Source organism: Gavia stellata, chromosome 18 (genome assembly GCF_030936135.1).
Source record: "Gavia stellata isolate bGavSte3 chromosome 18, bGavSte3.hap2, whole genome shotgun sequence".
Classification (NCBI taxonomy): Eukaryota; Metazoa; Chordata; class Aves; order Gaviiformes; family Gaviidae; genus Gavia; species Gavia stellata.
Genome location: NC_082611.1, coordinates 19435119 through 19458108, shown reverse-complemented (window position 1 = coordinate 19458108; position 22990 = coordinate 19435119). Strand labels below are relative to the sequence as shown.

Genomic DNA, 22990 nt, shown 5'->3' with positions numbered 1-22990 from the left:
TCAGATCCCCTGTAATTTCTAAGGGAGCTTTCTTTCATAGTTGTCCTGCTTAGTGATTCTGAGAACTTCTTTAGGCAGCTCGTGTGGGCCAGTGTTGACATGAGTATGCTGAACTACCCAGACCAGTTACAAAAGCCGATAGAACAATTCTTTTCTTCCCCTTGCATTTATAAATACCTAAACTTTGATCTATTTTCTAAAAGATCCCTGATTCATTCAACTACAACTGTACCAAAGGCTACGGATTAGCCTGATTTCACATGTTCCTGAAATTCTGAAAACAAGTACGGAGACGTACAGCAGTGAATGGCCTTAACTTCAATGACCAAACAGGGACATTTCACACAAAGATTTTGCCATTACTTGAATTAGTCAGTTCATTAAGTTTTCAGGCACTATTTAGTACCTGTGACCTGGGTTATAAGCTCAACTAGGAAGATTTTAAATACAGCTTCCTTATGAGCACTTCACAGGGTCATTTGTTTTTCCATACACCATGCAATTATTACAGAAAGCCATGCTTATGTATAACATAAACAAAATAAGCACTGATTTAGAACGTGTAACTCCGAGGTCTAGAGTTGTCCTGCAAATAAATTGCCAGGTAGCTCCTCACAATCTTAGCCTCTCTTGACTTTTCTTACCAATTAAGTGAGGCTAATGTTTACCTACTTCAGGAGAAGATCATCAGAACAATGCATGTTCACATTCCCCATCTTTAAGCACTTTGGATTCGCTTTCACTCAAGACTTCCAACACAGTGACAAGCTTTACAAAGCCCACTGCGCTCAGAGGAAAAGGGGGAGTATCACACTTTAAAGAAACATGTTAGGAACTGAAAAAAAAGAACCGCTTACAAATAGAGAGGGGTATCACAGAATTGTAACATCACTGAGCAAGATGGAAAGTTTAATCTAATGGGATATATGCAATGTGCTTGCTTGTGTGAGTTATGAGGCTGCCCTGCATGTGCAAGGGATTAATTCAGATGCTGTAGAGACATCCAGGTGCTAATGAAGACAAAAATGTGAACATCATTTCCCTGCACAGTTTGCTGCTCTTCAACTGAGCACCAAATGGGGTTTAACCACCAAATGGGGTAAGAGGTGCAGGAGAAAAAGGGAAGTAAAGATGTGTCTTCCATCTGGTATACAAAAAGCCTATGCAAGAGCAACTGTTTCTGAAATTAATATTATGTACAGTCTAATTTTTGGTTAGAAGGTTAGCATTAATATTTTCAAATGCAAAGACTCCTGTTTTCAGAATGGTTTATTACAAGACTGGCTTCTATAGAGTAAACACCTAGACTTCATAGAAATCATTAGCCCTCATTAACAATTAATTAGAAGAACTAAGGCCTTAATCATGCAAAGTGCTAGACTGAAGCTAAAGCTTGCTAAAAGTCAACAGTCTCATTTATTATGGTTTAGTCTATTTGGATGACACAGTGTTAGAAAGGCTCTCCAGTACAACACAGAGAGACCAAAATGACTGCCTATATCCTGAACTCTATAGATATTCAGGACACTAGGGAAACAAGGCTCATCCCAGGCCTATTTTAACTGATAACTCCAATTTAAAGAAGTACTTTGCTTTAAGTAAAAATGTTTTTTTCATTTCATTGTATGAAAAAACTTATTGCTAAGATTTTCTTAATTGTACAAACCCAAACCAAATGGCAATTTTTCTTCTCATTTCAAACTTCGCAGTTAACAAAAGAATGAACAACTGATTTCATACATAATCACATTCAAGGCCTGCAACAGAACAGCACACTGTATGAAGTACATCTCCCAGGAGATAAAGGTTAATAAACTGTAAGGAACTCATTTGGAAAAAACAAAAAGGCACAACAACAAGTAGCCATTTTATGTAAAGTCAAGTCAAAAAGTCAACAGCTGCTGAGTGGGCAAACTCTTCCTACAGTCTTCAGTAAAGTTGACTTGATCAATAATTTCTCTGCTACAATGAAGCACCCTAAAAGCACAAATGCCAAAAGTAAAAAGGGACCTGCAACGGACAGAAAATATTTTCAGATCATTTTTAAAGACATGGTTAGGACAAACCAATGCTGGCTGAGTAACTACAATGTGAAACAAAGTTCAATGATCACGGTCCTTAAAATAATATCCTTTGGAAGAGATTTCACTGTAGAATACACAAATTCTAAAAGCAGGACTACTTCAGAAAATTTTACGTATAAATATATCAGGTATTCCCTCATTTCTGATAGTACAGCAACTCCTAAGCCCACCTGTATTCTAAAAAGTACACTGCCAAGACTGAACCCACAAATCCTGTAATTCTTTCTTGAAGTGAAAGAGAATACTCATTCTTAAAGTCAAGCAGATGCAGAACCGACTGGAGGGCTGAGACCTACAGTGTACTGGAAGTGTCGTTCCACATCTGAAAGTCAGGACTCTACACTGTTGGCAGAACTGTTTGGAGATGAACTATATTCCCTATAGTGAATCAACATAGTTATAGTGCCGTAACTTCCACAAAGAATTCTTATTTCTTTACCTTCTTAAACTTCACCCATCATTTCTTACTAATAACAATTAATGGCTTCATGGAAAAGGGGAGAAAAACACCCATACAAAACAAACTAAGAATGGAAAATGTCAAACTGCAGCTCTAAAAAAGTAAGAAATACCCCTTAGACTCTGGATGACCAATTCAACAACCAAGCTGCTGAACAACTCAGTTTTAAAAGCTTCAGGAATAAGTTCTTACTTACCCAGCTTGAATAAGCTCATTGAGTTTAGCTGCATTCTTGTCATCCATACCTTTACGTGAAATGGAATAACACAGTGAATTAGGATTTAAAGTGATACAGTTTATTCCGTTTTCAAAGCTATTACATTTTATTCTCACATAGGATTAATGTGCATAAATGTGCTATAACATACCCTTTCTGAAAAGTTGCTATTTTCATGATGTGCAAGCTTTAAACAATCCTCGCCATGAAAATTACATTTTACTCATGGATTAAATGACCCTAGTTTAGGTGCTACAATCATCTTGGGTTGCTGGGCATTAATCTGACACTGCAGTATTAAAAGGAAAAGCTTCCTCATCTTCCTGCTCAATCTCTGTTGCTAAGGCAGCACAGCATAATGAAAGAGCATCAAGCCCTCACAGCGCTGAATGCAATAAAAAAAAGTAAATAAAAATAACAAAATGCACATGTAACCCACACTTTTCTTCTATGCATTATACAGCACATTTTTAAATGGACATTATCGTAACTTGATTTATATTCCCTATGACAGTTAGGCCCAGATCTATTTACTGAACAATTAACCTCCCTCTGGCAATGCTGAAAGTATTCCTGACACGCTTGTGTGTCTCAATAGCTCTATGTAAGTCATCTCAATTTCTGGGAAGACAGGCCTGGGTGAATACCACAAGAGAAAAAAAGAAAAAAAAAAAAAAAAAAAGAGAGAGAAAGAAACTACTTTCACCAGCTGCAGAGCAGACCATTCACAAACTGGGTGCAGAGCCTTGCAGCTTAAGTCCATTTGGTCTTGGAGACTAGAATTTTCCAAATGACAGTGGGTAAAATACGTAACCAAGTACCAAAGTTATAAAAAGACAGAAAGAAGCACAGAGTATGCATGCATTGCCATGGTGACTGTGTGAAACCTTATCCCCAGTCATAGCAAGGAAGGTCTGTTGATGCTTTTAAGACAAGACGTGGATATAGGGAAGAAACACTAATACTGATTTCTACTGACAATGCAATCTGTCTTGCCTCTGCACCTGCTTTGTCATAAAACAGTTCAAAATTGCTTCTCCAAGATGAATTAACACACTGGAGATCTTTGAAAAAACAGAATAAAGTCAGTATGAACATTCACAACAGCCTATTTCATTACACATTACAATAAAAATCTCAGGTGAGGAAATAATATAGCAAAAAAAATAATCTGCCAAAATACCACAATTCTGCTAGGAATTGTACATGTCCACGTATTAAAACTTTCTTGGCTTTTTCGCTTTGCAACTAGTATGACTTTACAAGGAAGTGAAACTATTTTGATGATTTTCCATGTCTCACAAATTAAATAAAACACGTAGAATATACACTATGATGTAACACTGACTCTACAAAAAGCTTGGGGACGAATGAAAACATACACAGATAAGAAGGTACACGTGGATGGACCAGCGCATACAGTGCATGTTCCGCTGCCCATTCTCCAAGCTAGCCACATTAGAGCTCTCTCTAGTCTGGAAGCCATAAAGACCATGTGAACCATATCCTGGGCTGCATCCAAAGCAGCGTGGCCAGTGTGTCGAGGGAGGTGGTTCTGCCCCTCTACTCCGATCTGGCGAGACCCCACCTGCAGTCCTGCATCCAGCTTTGGGGTCCTCAGCGCAGGAAAGACATGGACCTGTTGGAGCGGGTCCAGAGGAGGCCACAAAAATGATCACAGGGATGGAACACCTCTCCTGTGAGGACAGGCTGAGTTGGGGCTGTTCAGGCTGGAGAAGAGAAGGCTCTGGGGAGACCTTCTTGCGGCCTTTCAATATTTAAAAGGGGTTTATAAGAAAGATGGGGACAGACTTTTTAGTAGGGCCTGTAGCAACAGGACAAGGTGTGATGGTTTTAAACTAAAAGAAGGCAGATTTAGACTACGTGTAAGGAAAAAATTTTTATGCTGAGGGTGGTGAAACACTGGCACAGGTTGCCCAGAGAGGTGGGAGATGCCCCATCCCTGGAAACATTCAAGGTCAGGCTGGACGGGGCTCTGAGCAACCTGATCTGGCTGAAGATGTCCCTGCTCACTGCAGGGGGTTGGACTAGATGGCCTTGAAAGGTCCCTTCCAACCTAAACCATTCTGTGATTCTATGAACATGGTACTAAGCCTAAGCTCAGATATCTTGCTAATACAACCAATCAATTTCCAGAAAATGGGCAAGCATCGGTATGGCATATACTCATCCTTCTACACTAATCCTTATGGACAAAACCAGCCTCAGGGATTGACAGGGTCAGAATGCACCTTCGTTAGCCAGTAAAGTTGTTATTTCTGATTATGATTTGTAATGCTTTTTCATCTTCAGGGTTCAGTAAGTGAAGATTTAGAGAATGACTTAGAGCCAGGCACCATCCCAGACTTTGACTGCATAGGCAGAAATAATTGTGGGTACAAATGATATAATTTATACATTTAATTCCTTAGTTTTCAAGAATAATAAAGTAAACAGATCATCTAAGCTGCATATACATTTACCTGTCATCTGTGGGTATTACATGCACTGCATTCCACAGATAGCAAAAGCTAAAGAAATCCGTCAAAGAAAAAAAGGGGACTAATGCAACAGACTAAGAAGGTCTTTAAAAATAAAAATACATTTCATGAAAAAGCAGTACCACAGATTACTGCAATAGAATACAATGAACACAAATTCTGAGTAATTCAAAAGTGAAACTGTACTGGACACTGCCAACTGAAGGGTAGACACTTCTGATTCGGCCATATAAAAATAATTTTAAGTCATTCATACTCACATCCCCCAATCTTTTTCCTTAGTTCCCCATAGCAGATTAAGCCATAAAGCTCCAGGGAGGATTTTTTCAGCCCTTGAGAAAACACTGAAAAGCAGAAAAGGTGTAAGTGAGATGCAGATTGCAGGTACTCATACACAGCAACATTGCAGATACTCATTTCAACACTGAAAATGAGATGATTTGTATTTTCCATGATGAGACAAACATCTCATGGAAGGTAAGACTACATTCTGTTTCAAGAAACACTACAGTGAGACGGGTTCACCAATTTCCTTTTGGTGACTTAAATATCTGGTAAATGCAACATTTTTTAGATTACAGAAAAAACAAAGCAGCTTCCACAAAATTTAAACAAATATGCAACGGTTCAATATGCAAAATAAAGCTAATTCATAACAAAGCTAACTCTAATATCGCTTAACTGTTTACAGTTTCTACAGGAAATGTCCAGATGCCTCCAAGAAAATGTATACAGAACTCCTTCCTATACAAAAATTAAGAAGTAGGTCTGAATTTCCAGAAGACAGAGAATGTCTTCCGTGCACACGAATGCACCTTAGAATCTAGAATTTGCATTAGATCTCTAATTTTTTATATGAAGCATTGCACACATTTTATTCAACTTTGCAAGTTTCTTTCCTCCTTTCTCATCAACACACGATGAGGACGTTATTATTGCTAATAGATCTAAATATCTATGACAGCAAGGAAAGACAGTCTTGTGGTTTACCAATCAGATGAAAATATTTATTCTTGTCTATTCATCAAGAATTCAGTTCTCTGACTTGCACACTCATTTCATCTCAAAATCCAGGCACATATATTTCTACCAACACCAAAACTAATCAAACTACTGCACTAATTCTTAAATTCCTTCAGTCAATGAGATTTCAGACCTTACAGGTATAGATACAGAACTTTACATTATCCAGAAAACAGATTAAGTTCCTCCATGACATTTTTTTTTTTTAAAGTTCTTCCATACTTTGTTTGCTGTAACATTGGTTTTTAAATAAAATACTAACAGCTTGTTTCATCTTATAATGATGTCTTATTTTGAAAAAGGAACTCAAAAATACACCTTGTGACAGGCGCTTTAGATGTGTTAAGTCCTCCTTTAAATAACCTAACCTCGCGAGCAGACTAAACAATTTCATAGACCATACCATACACTATCTTTGCATTCCTTCAGCTTTTTTCTAGTCATAGCCATTTCTCATTAATGAGTTGTTTTTAGCTTGAGAGGCTCTGGTCACAAATCGTATAGATGAATTTACTATCCAAACTTGCGTTGATGTTAAAGAGAGTTGTTTAAAGACCAAAAAATTCAACCACCATGAAACTGCCATGATTTCTGCAACTTAGAATATATCATCAGAAGGACAGGAAAGCCCTGGAGACCTTACTTTATCAACAAGCTAATGGGAGGACTGACATTCTTCATACCTTAAAAAAGTCAAAAGAACTGGGTCTTAGTTAAATCTGTTCACTCTGAAATAGATTTCTTTAACCCGCTATTCAGTTTAGGCTACCTGCAAATTTACTTGAATTCTCACTGTCCGTTACTGAATAGCATGCATTTGATAAAAGTCAACTACCAATGATCATATATTACTACTATTGTTACAAAACACCACTAGCAGTTCATATGACTTCCCAATTTCCTTTTCATTGAACAAACTGGGGAAGGAGGGAAAAGAATGGGAAGAGGGGAATATGGCACTGGAAATCCTACGTTACTGAACCAATGATACAATTTCAGGCTTATTTGAAGTGTGAGCAAATACTTCACCATTTACACTTGTATCGGACTGTTTAGTTATTTCTTTCTACCTTCCCCCAAGAAGTGCAAAGTAGTGCTGGAGTCAATTTGCTCGATGAAGTCATGCCTGACTAACATTTAGGTAGCTGTCCTCAAGGGTGTGTTCCTGAGAACAGAAAGATATTTCCTTGAACCCAGTATTAATAGTAGGTTCAGCATTTATTATGGTGTGGTAAATTGATATAAAAGCAGTGATACAAATACCAGGTTTTGAGAAGTATTTTTCAGAAAACATGAACCTCATGGCCATGTTCACAGACATCCTATTCAGTACTTATTTTCTCTTCTCCACCACTCCTACACTCCATGATGGCACCAAAGGCAGGACTCCAACCTTCACGAGGCTGCGAGCTCTACACTAAGCCCATTTCATTGCATACTAACCGTTATCAAAGTCAATGTACTTTGAGATCTTGTGCCAGGTGCGGTAGTAGAAATGGCGGACCTGTTCCTTATTCTTCACCATGCTTGCTGGTTTGCCTTTCTTCTTGTATTTCAGGGCAATGTTGTTCTGGATAGCTTCAAAGTCTTTCCCATGCTGAAGAATAAATGAAACAAATCCAAATACTCAAAAACCAAACTTGTACCTTGTCAGAAGACAACTCAAACAACATGAGGGACTTTGGGGTTCTTCGTGGGAAACTAGATTTCAATGGTCATAAACAAAATTCTTGGGTATCAGAACTCAACAGCAAAAGAATGACACCGGTTTCCTTTATTTTATATAAAATGTATTGTAGATGCCAAATAAATTACTTTCCAATATCTTGAACTGTTTCAAAATAAAAGCTGTAAGTTGCTAGCAAACTTTTTAAAAAAAACCCAACACTTTACTCATACTCTGCTAAGTAGCAGACTGGAAAATACCTACTTTCTCACTTAACTTTCTTTGCTTTCCTCTGCATTTTCCCCACTCTCCCTCCTACCTCCCATTTCTGACTAGGGTGAATAAAAAGCCTATTATAGTTAATAGCTTCACTTTCATTTACAGTAAATTTCACGTTCCAGTGATAAGGAGTACAAAATTTGAGTTTCAAATAATGAATGAAAATATTAAACAAAACCCAACAACAAACTTCTACCAGAAAACACATCTGCACACCCTGAGAAGTTTATTCTAAGGGTAAAAATAAAAATGAGACACCTAAGTGTCCCTTTAAAACTAGCTAAGGCCTATAAAATCCTTGGAGTTCAAAAGAGGAAAATTTCATTATATATACATTATCACTGAACTCCTGCTATCACAAAATTTTTTAGTATTAAAAAAAAGGTCGGAACTGAATTAAATACAAAGTGTGAAAACATCTTTTGAACATCAGTGACACAAAATGAATGGAAGTGGGGAACCAAACAGAGTTCCAAATCCAACTTAGAGCAAATTCTTGAACTTTTTCCTCAGCATTCAAAAAAACCCCAACGTTTTCTTTGAGTGATGAAGGGACTTAAAAATTACATGATTCCCAGGAATACTACTGCAAGTCAGAGGAGTTAAAAAAGGAAACAGTATTTAAGTGTTCATTTTATCCACAAAATATATATACACGTGAATGATGCCTACCACTAAAAAAATATTTTTAAAAAGATGCACACATGCAAAGAAAACACACCACCACTTCTTTTGCTTTCACCTATAGTATGTATTTTCATAACAGAAGTGCTCTTAAAATAATCACAGGAACAGGACAACCAGGAATACATCATAGGAGATAAAAGATCTAACTTTTCTTTGTCTCTCAGCCCTAACACTGAACTGGCTCAAACCTTTTCATGGTCATAGACTAAACGCAGTGCCTACAACTCTTATTAGAATAGAATATATTTTCTTGTTTGCCAATATTACAGCGTAAGTGTGTTGCTTTTGAAAGTTGAGACAGGAACATTATTTATTTATCATTTGAAACAGAATCATAATTAAGAAGTAATTTAAATTATTATAAACATTAGTGAATAACACAAATATTTCTTGTGTATTTCAAAACAAAACAAAAAAAACCTTGACACTTGTAAGATGTGGCTTTGATTGACAGCTGGTTTATAGCCAACTGTACAGACACACATGCATAGACAAACAAACGCATATGTGTACGTACGCATTTTGCTCCTGCAAATCTCAACTGAATCAACCTCCTTTAGGAATATCCAGATACTAAACGAAGCCATCTAAGCTTGTTATTTTCCTCTACATGTACCTCATACAGTCCCTCGAAGAAAGTATTTTTGTCCTCTGTGCTCCACGATTCCCACTGCCGTCTGACCTTCTTTCCTTCCTCCTTCTCTCCAGCTGAGGAGCCCAGGTTCCTTGCCGCTGACTTGGAATTCCCAGCAGGATTGCTGGGAGGAATTCCCGATGTGCCACCAGATGCGGTCCCTCCATTATCTGCTGCTGCAAAAAAACGTGACCAGAGTGAACATAAAACCAACAGGAGGATTCATGGATAGAGATAAGGGAGGAACTCAGAATTTCCTCCTTCTTCACCACTCTCATCTATATCAGGTTTTTTCCAAGATATTTCACCTGAAATACAATAAGCAACCAACAAGGGGTTTTTTAAAGAAATAAAATCTCAAAGAGCAAAAAAAGGGGAACGTTTCAATGGCTCAATTTTGTATTTCCAGAGATAAGACAGATAAGCAGGAATATACCAAAGCAACTTCTAAAAGAAAACACACCCTCTGATGCTTATACCCTGGTGTGCTCTGCAGTTGCCCCTTTGTAGCTGAGGGGAACTTCTGAGCAATGCTGAACCAATAACACAAACTAATGACCATGAAAAAGTATACGTAATTTCATATCCTTGTCTTCGCTCTTTGTCCTACTGCCTCCAAAACAACTGTGGTAATGAAAAGACTGAAAGATGTCTGCTTCAGTTCATTACATGACAATGGACCAGCATTCTCAAGACCTGATCCTCAGTATAAAGAGCACCATCTCTGACACAGCCCATCTAGGATAATTCAAGGTATCCCAAGGATGGCAAGTCCCAACCCCTTCTCCTTCCCTAAATCTTGGTGGGGCTTTTGGAAAAAGGCACAAAAGTGTAATCTTGTTTGTACCTTTGTCATCTATCAGCACCCCAAAGAACATGGATCAGAAAAAAAAATACAAAGATCGGCAATGTTAAAATAAGAATAAAGCCTGATGGAACTAAGAGAATTTGCTGTTTATGCAAGTAGGGACAGGGAAGAAAATGGGATGGAGAAACTGCAGGAAGGTGAGAGCTACATATAATACAGTAAGATTCCATTCCCTCACCTTAATTCATAAGAAAAACCCTCTTTTTTAAAAAAAATCACCTCTGAAACTATTAGTCTTTCAAAAACATTTTAATCAGCAAAAACATTATCAACTAACCTTAAACCTGTGGTTTATTCACAACAGAGATCAAACCAAACATCATGGCTGGTTTGACACTGTAACAGGTTATCAGAATGTTAATCCAGAAACCAGGGAGACCTCCCAAAAAGCGCACTCATTTTTTCCCATGAAAATGTAATCATTCTCAGTAACTTACATTTCCAGAATACATTCTCTTCAATTTTGCTAAGAAGTATTATTTAAGATTTGACTGCCCTTATCAATGCAGAAGTGTACTTAAACCAGAAGCCTTTTAACATTATAAAAAATGCTTATTACCATTTCTGTTTTTCTGGTTACTATCCTTTATGTTTTGTCTTTTATCTCATGATAAATTGGTTTGCCTTAGTTTATTTGCTTATAAATCTAGCTTGTACAATACACCAGTCCCAACTAGTTTCCCAAACTTTTATACACATTAGCACAGTTCTCCCTTTCATTTTTTTGGGCTTTATAATTGAATTTTACAAGATAACTGAACTTCTATGAACAGTTTGTTTACCTGACAAAGTCAGTGTTTTTATATACATACATACCTATCTCCCTCATTCAAGAACCACGATATCCCAGCTTGATAATCCTAACATTATTTAAAAAAGAGTATCAGAAGAATCAACTGTTATAGGCTTACTATGCTTTAGAGATTTGAAAGACTTGTATGTAAATCTTAACTGTAACTATCCAGTTGCAATTTGAAAGTAATTCCTTTGGATGACAAAGACATATTGCTCCAAATCCTAAAAATGCTGTTCATTCAAGTAACAAAGTACATTTGAAACCAAATCTGGAAGAGAATAAGATGCGTGAAAGTACATTTTTTTCCCTGCATACAATAAATATTTACTTGATATAAAATATGATATTGTGACCATTTTAAGGTTAATGTTTCTTTTATTTCTAGGAATGACTATTTGAACCTTTCAAAGAAAATTACTGTCACCACAGGGAAGCATGTATAGGCAAAACATGAAATAGAATTGGGCATCTAGAAGAAAATGCACTTAAAAACAACTTCTCAAATAAACACCTTCTCTATTTCCTAAAGCCTTCCTCAGCCACTGATAAAATAACTGAAAGTTATGCAATTTAATTCTGGTACTGTGAAGGTAAATCCTTTAAAAAAATGAAACCATTAGAAAAACCTGAGCACTTTAATAGATGGCTGAGAAGAAAACCAACATTTTTAAGACACAGAATTGCTTCTTTATTCTGCAAATGTGAGATTACCATGCAAATTGTGATATTCCAAAGAAATACAGATCTTGATATTTAAAATCTTTGGTCAAGAAAGGGGAATTCAAACCCATCAGTCCTCAATCTCAATCTACAATGTCCTGTTGCTACTAGTTCCCAATGCAAAAGACGTCCTTTATCAAAAGCCGGCTACAGGATTCTATTCCAGAGTTACTGTTCTGACCACAGACCTCTAAATTTCTGAGAAATCATTTAGAGGAACCACGAATGCAGGGTTTTGTTCATTTGTTGGGTGGCTGGGTTTTGTTTGGGATTTTTAGGGGGGTTGTTTTTTTTTCTTTACATCACTGTACATACTCAAATAAGTAAAAACCTGAAGTCAGCTCCCTAAAGTTCAGCTCTTATCAAGGATTTTCTAAAGATTGTACAGGACACTTGGTACACATGAAGTTCTCATTATTAAAAAGCGTAAGAAGCAGAAGTATCAGTGAGGACTTTAAATTCCAGTAAGACTATAAAGTGCAGTAGATTTCCTCTTAGTTGTGTGTAAAAGAGGAAATGAACAGAACAGTTCTATCGAGGACATGCTAAGGACTCCACCGATTCAACTCCTACAAAGGATGCGTAGCTCGTAACTGCTTTTTTGTTCCTTTATATATACTTACTATTCTGCAAGACAAACTGTAATCCTGGGAAATTTATCATAGCCTTTCTTGTTTTAAACACAAATAAATTACTACCTAGACAATTGTTTAGAGTATCGTATATGAAGATCTAAAAATTCTAATATCCTGTCACCTCTACAGAGGCCTTATATGCCATTTAATTCTTCCAGGAATAAAGGAGTTTGCTATATCATCGCTTTGCATAAACTTTCTTACTACTGTGCATGGTAATATTTATCACTGGGTTACCACAATCCACTCTAGAGTTCACTGGATCTCAGTAAGGCAATGGAATGCAGTATATTCTAAAACATGGTATTATAAACCACTTCAGGATAAAAGGCAAAAGAAAAACAGTCATACATCATTAAATTACACCCCAAAAATTCATTCTTTCGATCTTACTGTAAAAGATTTCTGAAACATAGAAAAGAGCTAACAAGTTTTCATCCCCTCACTAATGATAGATGATGATGATCCTTAATTCCCAACAATAGATGATTTAAAACTTAAGCAACACATTAAAACAAAAAGGTCCGTTGAGGCTAGCCATACCATTACTGCTGTAGAATTGCTGGAGGGAGGAAGGGGACTTACTCTAACAACCTGCTTAGCGGCTTGTTCCAAGGAAAATCATTTACAAAAGGAGATGACTGCAGATGAGACAAAGACAAGATGGTCATTCTCACTCTGCCTACCTATCCTGCATCACCCAACCACTGGCCTGGACGTCCGTACAATTACAGCTACGACAATTCTTTCCCTTCACTCCAGGATGCAGTGGAGCACCAGCACCTGCATACGAGGTACAAAGCAGCAACTCGCTACCCAAAGCGCAGGATGCAAATGCCAACTTGTAACATGCCAGAAAGAACGTTCTGAAGGAAGCTTTCTCCTCTTTTGGGTTCTGCAGGAGCCAATAGCAAGGCTAAACTACTCAAGGTCACCTTCAAAAGCGGTTTTGGTAAAGACTGCCATTAAGGAGGCCATACCAGAAAACACCTTCGAGTGACTGTTTTATTTTCACAAACCTACGTTAGTGCTCAGTCTTATGAAATGTACATCAAAACATCTGTTGCTGACAGAGCTGGGTAAGGTGCTATGATCTATACTTTCCAGAAAGCTCCAAATGCATTCTGCTATTTTCATGGCAGAGCATTCCTCAATGAGCATTTACTCCTTGATTTTAATGAAAAAGCAATCAAAGACAAGCATCCAAACTTTCTTTCCGATCGCTTGGTAAACGAGCCCCATTTCTAGCCACATATCTTTCTAACAGCAGATACTACATCACATACTTGAGTGAAGAAACGAATCAGCTGATCCATAGAAAGTGTGCACCTTAGGAATTTAAGTGAAGCCACTTGCTCTGCAGAAGGACAACCCAACAAAGCTGCAGGCTGGATCCAATTTGCTTTTGTCTCCAAGAACTGTAGCTGAGAAGAGAATACAGATAAGGGAGAGAGACAGAAACATTCCCTGCAAGTCAACGCTTCCGTTTGAGTACTAACATTATAATGGGAAAACAAGTTTCTACCTTGTATGCCTCCACAGTAAATAGCATGGATGAATGCCTAAGAAGCGTAAGTCTAGGACAGCTTATGCCGTATTGTGTGGTTATACCATATAGCGTTCTTGTTATGAATTAACATCCAGAGTTTTAAACACAACAGGTAACCATCCTACAAGGATACAGACTAGTCTAGCTTCTTCTGCCTCTTATTATTTAGAAGATTTGCACAACCAAGATGTAGCTGAATGCATTTAAATATATAGTGTCAATTATCAACAGGAGTCTACAAACAAAATGATACTGAAGGTTTGCTTTTCTACAGACAGTATGTATTTAATACATAATACATCAAATGCAGCACTACTGAGCTAACCAAGCACAGCTGTAAAAAATAAACACGGTTTATTATAAATGTGGTTACTCTCCCATCTCCAGTAAATCATTATTCTCTTGCTCTTCCATTAGAAAACACCCCTAAAGCCTAGTATGAAGTTCCATCTAAGCCACACGGTTGTGCAGCCTTGCAGGCAGGCACCTTTCCAAGTTCAGTACCTACTGCACAGGGCGCAGGAAAAAAAATCCTCCTCTTGTGGTGTCGGATGAGAGAGATACTGCGGAGTTCTGGTCCAGAGCCACTTTCAAAGGAAGGAAGGGAGAACTGGGGTAAATGGGAGGGCAAAGAATGAACGTAAGCGTGTCAGGGTAGGATGGCAGGAGAACTACTGAGTGTAAATGAGATGGACAAAATTAAGAAGAATATTAGAACATGGGACCATGCCAGCAGTTTTTAAACAGTCATTCATGCCCGAGAGAAATAATGCTGGAGGAATGACATTTCACATGAGGTTACAATACATTTTGCAGCATACAAATTTGGGAAGATACAATGAAATCGTATTGTAAGTACATACATCGGCTATCTTGGTATATATACCCACTCCACAGAAGACAGTAGTTAATTTAATTCACGTGCTATGGGACATGCAACTTTGGTGGGCTGAAGCAAACTGGACTGCTTTCTACTAAGTTTTATATGATGTCAAAAGACAGAATGTTTTAATTCAATTAATGCTTTCAGCTGAATAATTATTTTTTCAAGAAAGAACTGCTTATTACTGCAAATACTTGTCCAAATACTTCTTTGGGCCATTCTACACACTTTATGAATAAATCTAGAGCAACGGCATGAAAGACATCTTCAAGCTTCAGCTCATCACCATTAGACTTTGTCACTATTTCCTCCGGACTTCATTCTGTATTCAGAAAATGGATAAAAACACGGAAATGGGAACACTCTACTCTAGTTCAAACTAAATCTACAGCACATGATGGCCACGTATTCTGCATTTGCTTTTACCAATGTGGTCACAACATACACACGCATATTCTAACCACTTTCGCTTCATGGAAAAAAAGCTCCAAAACACACCTTAAAACCTGTGCTCAGCAACCATGTGGCATATTTGTATTTGAGAAGTAAACTCTCAGAAATACCTCTTTTTCAGCAACCTTTTATTGGTCTGCTTCTTCTCCCTCAGTGAACCTCCCTGCTTTTCAACTCTCATAATAATCTGCCTCCACCCCACGATTTCTTCAAGTTCCTCCTCTGATTTCATGCAAGTTACTTTAAGACTTACTTCCAAGCATTCATACTTCAAAAGGCGTGCATTAGTTGAGGTGTAGACTGTGAACTTGAACATACACTAAAAAGATGACCAACATTTGTAAACAAGATAATAATCACTCTAAAAAAAAAGAATATATTTAGATATTTGTGCAGGAAATTTTATAAACCTTTCAGCAATTCAAAATGGACTGGCTTTTTGAAGTGAAATAGTTTTCAAATTTTATTTTATTATGCTACTTTATATGTAATTTTTGCCCTAAACTCAAAAGTGCAACTCAGTACACAAAAGGCAAGAGACAGAATCCAAAGATGCAATTACAGATTACATCAGGGTAATGTGAAAATTAGCAATATGTTTATACATTCTACCAGGCAGAACGTAAGAATTATTATTAACAATCTTCCCTGAACCATAGTAAGGTAAAGTTGAAAAGTCAGCAGCTGCTGAGTGGGCAAATGCTTCCTACAGTTTGCAGTAAAGTTGACTTTATCAATAATTTCTCTGCTACGATGAAGCACCCTAAAAGCACAAATGCCGAAAGTAAAAAGGGACCTGCAACAGACAGAAAAAAAAAATACTATTTTCAAAACTCTCTTAAAGACATGAGTAGGAGAAGCCAATGCCTGCTGAGTAACTACAATTTGAAAGAAATTAAGTTTATTGATAGCACTCCTTAATAAGAGCCTTTGAAAGAGTTTTCACTTTAGAATGCACAGATTCTAAAAGCAGGGCCACTTTAATAAAATTTCCAGGGTTACATAGCATTATTGAAAGACCATGACAAAACCAAGTTTCTGGTTTCACTGGACCCAGTTTAAGTGTGGCCTAGACGCTCCTGCTGGCTAATGTTAAAATTACCTTTGCAGCTATCACCTTGGCTGTGACACGCAAAATGGAAAAGCTTCCAGTTTTCAGAGCTGATCCAAAGCACATGCATTCGAGCTTTTTAGCATTTTTATACTTACAGGGGGGAGGAGCAAGTTGGTGGCACAGCAAGTGGAAGTAGTCTTCACCCTTCAATTAGTTCCCTACTGGAAGCTAGCTCTGCGAGACACTTCACTCAGAATGCAAAGCCCTACAAATTCTGATCACAAGACATTCCATCAGGGAGATTTCAGACAAGCCTGGAAAACCTCTCAGTATGCATCCCTGGATGTAAAGAACTCAAATTAGAAAGGATCCCATTCCGTGGCTCTGTTCTCCAAAATCTGACAGTTACGATCTCAACCGTCTCAGAGAAATCAACTTCAATGCATTCACATCAAAACTAGCCAGGCAGAGCTGTGGCTGGTCTTACAATTCAAGAAGTGAAAGCGTAACCGTAACTCTGCCACTGACTGTCAGCCCCAATGATTTAAGAAGTTTCCCAAACCTGACAACATAGTCAGGTACAGCGATTACAAGCACTATCTATGACCGATTACTGAAATAATATTTTCCATTCTGTATAGAATTTTATTAGAGTTATTTTAGAATCTGAATTGCAAAATAAACAAAGTTTGCTTTTCAATTGCCTCGATACACCTAGTTAAAAATCGTTCTGCTGCTCTAAAATTGGAAATTAATGTTTATGTACAAGTACACAAACATGAATATACACATGCACAAAGATACATGCATTTTGTTCACACGTGTATACGCTTTCAAAGCAATGGAGTAATTTCAAATGCATGTATTTGACTTGTCAGTCATGGACAACACGTATTCCAAAGAAACACCTCCTCGCATTTAATATTATTTACAACCTTTGAAATAATTATCCATAGCTAAAGACTCCTGGGTATTCCATCTGTTTGTTTAGTTTAATGCAACCGGGAGAAAAATTATGTAGGCCTTTCTCTTCTATCCTCCAACATCACACATAGGAGTTTTTCCACTTAAAACAAAAAGTTTAAGAGATTAAAGAGGACTTACTAAGGTGTTAATACTTCAGCCAGTTACAGAAACTAACTGTCAAGCAAATGAGTTCAAGAATTGTTTTGTGATATGGCAATAACTAAAATATCACAATTCGCACCGCTTTATTACTGTAACGCAAAACTATCATCATCCATAACGTTTACCTAATGTCCAGCGCGCGCATGCCACTGTAATGGACCAAAGAGGTGAGGTAATCTCCAAGACACATTTATGCTACGTGGACTTTTATTTCATTTTAGCAGACGAGAGTAAACTCTGTTATTTCAAGTGTTGAAGAAATCTCCGAAGCGTTGTTTTTCTCAAAAATTAACAGAAAATAACACTTGAGTACTTTTGCACAAGGTATCCAAAATTAGTCTCAAGTGCAGCTCAACTACAGTGCCAGGTGTCATCCACTAACTGCTGAGCACACACAATAGCACCAAGATATTCAAATATGCCTGCTGTCTTCTAGCTACTCAAGTAAGAAACAGCTTTGAAAAAAATCAAATTCTTATCCACAATGCGAAAGTGAAAAAGCATGTGTATGTACATACAGACATTCAGATGTACACAAAACAATCTTAATAAAAACTCAGATTGCACGGAAATGCCCAAACTGTTCTGACCACAGTAATGCAGGACTCACAAAACCTTAGAAACAAGTATGTCAGTATGTGCATTTCGTAGCTGTTTCCAAAATAGTTCTTTGGGTAAAACGGTCATAGAAATAATTGGGGGAAATCACCAAGATCTTGTGGGTTGTTTTTTTTCTTCTTTTTTAACTAGCACCCAGTGAATATTTTGTTATTATCCAAGAACAGAATTCAGAGTGCAGCCACCTGATTACACAGCTAGCTAGTGTCTCATTTCCTAACCAAAATACAGGAATTTCCTAAAACTCCAGAAAGATGAACTGCAGGAATTAAAGGTTTGCTTCAGTAACGGAGATTTTTCTCCCTCCTCCACACACAGATCCAAACCCCCCATTTCTGCAAGCGCGGAGAGGATCGTGGGCAGCAGAGAAGCTGAAGCCTTGGGACACAAAGAAGATTTCAGCTACTGTGAGAAACAAGCCCCAAAACACCTTCCCCAAAACCAAACAAAAGATGGCATCTACAGGAGGAGAATGATAACCCCCAAACCCGCAGGTGACTCCCCCCTGCCGCCCCCCTGCCCGTGTGTTTTAAGGGTGCCAAAACACAGTACCTTTGCCTTTTGCAGCAGTGCTGCTGCCAACTGAAGAGGATGCCTGGGAATCCTTCTTCAGCCTCTTGCTCTGAGGTCTGACGCTGGACCTGAGAAAATGATGCTGGTCCTGGCTGTGGGAGGGCTGGAGGGAGGCCGGGGCCTGCGATAAGCTGGGGTTCGGTGGGGGGCTGCTGTTAGTGTTGCTGTTAATAATCTTCTCTTCTTTCTTTGTGCTGCTGCTGCCTGGAGCTGCCTCTCCTCCTCCTCCTGCCCCTTCTTCTTCCAGGGACTCCTCATCTCCTCCTGCTCTCTTGCCCAGCTTTTTCACCCCTTCCTCCCCGCTGCTCTCTCCCAGTTTCACTGTCATCCTGTTGGGGAGGAGAGAGAGAAAAGAGGGGAGCCCAAAGTCAGGCCAGGGAGCCCCCCAGAGAGGGAGAGAAATCCCTGGGCTGAGAGGGGAGAAGTTTAGCTGCAGAAATTCCTCTCAACATGGCCGCCGTTGTTTGTTACTAAATCCCCTTTCGTTTGCTGTCCCGACCCAACAACCTGTGCCGAGGGCGGGAGGGGGAAAGCCCCGCCGGAACCCCCCCCAAACCGGCCCAAAAGGCAGCCGGGCTCCCCCGGCAGCCCTCCGGCACCCTCCCGAAGGGGTTCGGGGCGCCTTTGGCGGAGAAATCGCCCAGCCAAACTCGGGCGTGTGGAAGCGCTCGACAGCCGCCGAGAGGAAAGGCAGCCGCCGAGCCCGGCGGAGCGGAGCAGGGCAGCGCGGCCGGGCTGGGCCGGCTGCTCGCCCCCCATCCTACCCATTCGGCGGCTCCTCGGGCCCAGGGGGGCTCTTCTTTCTCCTCACCATGGAGCCGAGGTGGTCCGACCTGCCGCGGGGGGGGGGTTCATACTCCTAGATGCGGCGGCGGCGGCTTCTCCTCCTCTCTGTGCGTGTGTGTGTCTCTGGGGCTGGGACTGGCCGAGGCTACCGAGATTTCCAGCTCCCCCTCCGCCCCCACCCCCGCCGAGGCCCCGGCACCTCGCCGCTGCTCCCCGCGGGGCAGCCCCGGCCCCGGCTGCCTCCTCCGGGAAGAGCATCGCGCCGCGGGCCGGGCGGCTGTCAGCGCCGGCCTGGGCAGAGCCACCCGCGCCGGGGGCGGCCGGCTCCCCGCGGCCAGCCCCCTCCGAGCCCCCAGCATTTTGGGTCTCGCTTAGCGGGGCCTCCGTCACCGCCGTCTTTGCTCTGAAGGGCAACGAGCTCGGCAGGCGCCTGCGGCGGCTCTTCCCCCCTCACCTCCGTGGGGGCCGGGCAGCCCCCGGGGATGCTGCGGCCTCGCGGCCCAGCGGGGAAGTTTTAAGAGCCCCGTTGGTGGAGGGCCGCGGCCGGACCTTCCGAGGGGCACTGCTCAGCGGCCTCAATTCCAAACCCGGCGTTGGGACCGGCCGCCGGGATGACCGCTCGCTCCGTGTCTAACTCCATAAACCCTCTCAGTACTGAAGTTTTTTTGCTCACGCTTGGAACAAAACGCCAGTAGACGCAGAAAAGCTTAGGGCATTAAACCGTATTATCTGCTGAAACCCAACAACTGGGTTTTTTTTTTCCTAAAGAGTGTAAAGATCTTTCCGACACCGTATCTAAAAGCGGCCAACTTCCAAGGAAGAAACCACTTCCAGCAAAACAGAAAGACGCAGCAGTGGCAACGCAGCTGCCTTATCACCGGAGCAGGAGCCGCAGTCCAGCTTCGATTGAGGGAAAAGATAAAAACCAACAAGAGAAGGAAATTCCGAATATCACAACTAAAAAAATGGAACTCCTACGGATTAGGCTGACACCAGAATAACGTGGTTTACAATAAACGAGATGCATCAGCATTATATGGCGTACAGGTTTGCGTGATTACAGTGTACGGATTGTATTCTTACTATTAAAATGATACTTTTCCCTCTAATGATTTTCAGCTAAACCACTGAATCTACCAATTCAGAGTTACTTTGGGCAATGTTCCGTTCTTTGCAAACGCTCAGTAAACTGATTTGAACTGTGGATCTAAACTTGGTTAACTATTCACCTGAGAGGTCCCTAATTACAAACACAAACTCGTTCTCCGCACGACAAAAATTGCGGTGTTTTCAGTTCTCTCGAGGACAGAAATCTTCCAACTCCGACAGCCTGTGCTCAAAGCCTTCTTAAACCTCCTCGAGTTCAAGTTTAGTTTTGTTACCGCAAACTAAACGGTGCATCCACTGGCATCCCCCAACCGTGAGCGGGGGGGTGCCAGAGAAACACACCTCGGGGACGGTTACTTCCAAGTGGAGAGTGGCAAATCCCATAACCTGCCCCACAGCCGGCTCCCCACCGCCGCCCTCCCGGACCCTCCGGCAGTGCCCTGCACCCGGTTTACCCGTTTCAGCTGCCTTCTCCTTTCGCTTTCACGTTGCGCCTGCTTTCCCTTTTTTCTCCCAAAAGGAAAAATCTTCTCCACCTCGCCGCTCTGGCCCGTCAAACCTAGCCGCCGTCCCTCCGCCCCGGCTCCCGTCAGAGATGCTTCCCCCCGCAGACGCCGGCGCTGCCGCACCCCCTCGATCGAGGGCCCGGACCGGAGAGCTGGGCCGGGCCGGGCCCCCCAGGGACACGCACGCCCCGCGGGGGCCCGAGGCGCCGTCTCTCCCCCCGCGGGAGGCCCCATCCGCCGCCCCGGCTCTCACCTGCCGCATCAATGCCGCCGCGCAGCCTCCGCGCTCCAGCTCCCCCGCCGGCGGCCGCCTCGGGTCTTCCGGCACCCGCAGCCCCAGGCACCCCCAGGCTGCGCCCCAGACCCGCCAGCTCGGGAGGAGGCCGGCGCGCCCTACGACCACCGCGGACCCCGGCGGCCCTCCCAGCTTTGCTGGCGGCGGCAGCCCGGCGCCCGGCCGGGGAGGCGACCTCTCTTCCCCGGGCTCCCCCGAAACCGCGGCCGCGGTCCCGGCACCGCCGGCTCCCCGTTGGGCCTCCGCGCGCCCAGCCGGAGCCGCGGCTCCCTGGCGCCCCCGGCCCCGCACTCGGCCGCAGAGCGGGCCGCGATGGGGTCCCGGCCGCGGCGGTTCCGCTTCCTCGTCACCCTGCGCCGGGCCGCGGGGGCGGGGCAGGACGCGGCGCGCGGGCCCAGCTGAGCGCACCGGCACTCCCCGCCCCGGGACCCCAAACAAGGCGCCCCATTGGCCCGCGGCAAGCGGGAGCGAGGCGGGAGGCGGGGCCGGGGCCCCAACGCAAGCCAAACAAAGCGCGGCGCGGGGCCGGTGACGAAAGCTTAACGCTTTAAGAGGCGGCAGCCGGTGTCTGTCAGAGGGCGAGACGAATCCCGAGAGCTGGCTGCTGATTGGCTAAAGGAAAAACCAATTGAGGGCCCTATAGCTGGGGCCCTTGGACGTGCCCTGGGGTTCCATTGGTTAGCAGGCTGGTGATTTGCATGCGGCGTTGCGTTACGTTCTGCCGGGGCGGGCGGGACGCACGGCGGGCGCCGCCTGTGGGCCGGTGCCGCTGGGGCGGGCTGAGGGTGAGGCGCTGCGGCGGTGCTTTGCTCGCCGCGCTGCTCCCCTGCGGCCCCGGTGCTCGGGCGCCGGGCGGTGGAAGCAGTGCGGGGCTCCCCCGCGGCCGTACCCGCTTTCCCAGAGGGGTCCGCTGGCGCAGGCGGGCTCTGGCTCGCGGTGCGGGGGCTCGCTATCCGGCGGAGCCGCATCGCGGCGGCAGCGCCGCTGCTCCCGCTTTTCCCGCTCCCTTAGGCCTGTCGGAGCGTGAGGGGGAGCCCTGGGGCCGCTCTCCGCCCGGAGCTACTTGGGTTTTGCTGGGCCGGACCTCGGAACCGGCAGGGACAGGCCTGGGGCCTCCGCCGGCGAGGCGGGTCCTTGGCCTGCGGCCCAGCGTCCCTTGGCAGCGTGGGCGCGATGGCTCCTTGGTGGCCAGTAAAGAGCCCACCGCTTCTTCCTAAATTCCTGTTGGGTTTAGCAGTTCTAAAGGAGAAGGGCAGTGCCCGGGAGCGGGGCTGAGCGCCGGGGAGCGGCCTGCCGCGGCTGGGGAAGGCTGGGCCGCCTGACAGGGCCGCCGTGCTTGGGAGAAGCCCTGAGCTGAGTGGGGTCCCCAGGCCCGGAGCGCCGCTGAGGCGCTTGCTCTCCCAGCAGCACGCTTGGCAACGTGCTTCTTACTATTAATGTTTAAAAGGATGTTAAAAAGGTCTTTATT

The 22990-nt window shown here is 42.6% G+C and overlaps 1 protein-coding gene across 1 annotated transcript in view; it reads right to left on the bottom strand.

Annotated features, from left to right (window-relative positions):
• The window catches only part of CRAMP1 (cramped chromatin regulator homolog 1), a 44855-nt gene extending 25698 nt beyond the window's left edge, over positions 1–19157 (bottom strand). The window contains exons 1-5 of the mRNA XM_009807051.2: positions 18808–19157; positions 9534–9727; positions 7729–7882; positions 5523–5606; positions 2741–2789 (exon numbers count right to left, since the gene is read on the bottom strand). Coding sequence (XP_009805353.2) covers positions 2741–2789; positions 5523–5606; positions 7729–7882; positions 9534–9727; positions 18808–19156 — 830 coding nt within the window. The 5' untranslated portion in view covers position 19157. The remainder of the gene's footprint in view (positions 1–2740; positions 2790–5522; positions 5607–7728; positions 7883–9533; positions 9728–18807) is intronic.
• Positions 19158–22990: the final 3833 nt, after the last annotated feature.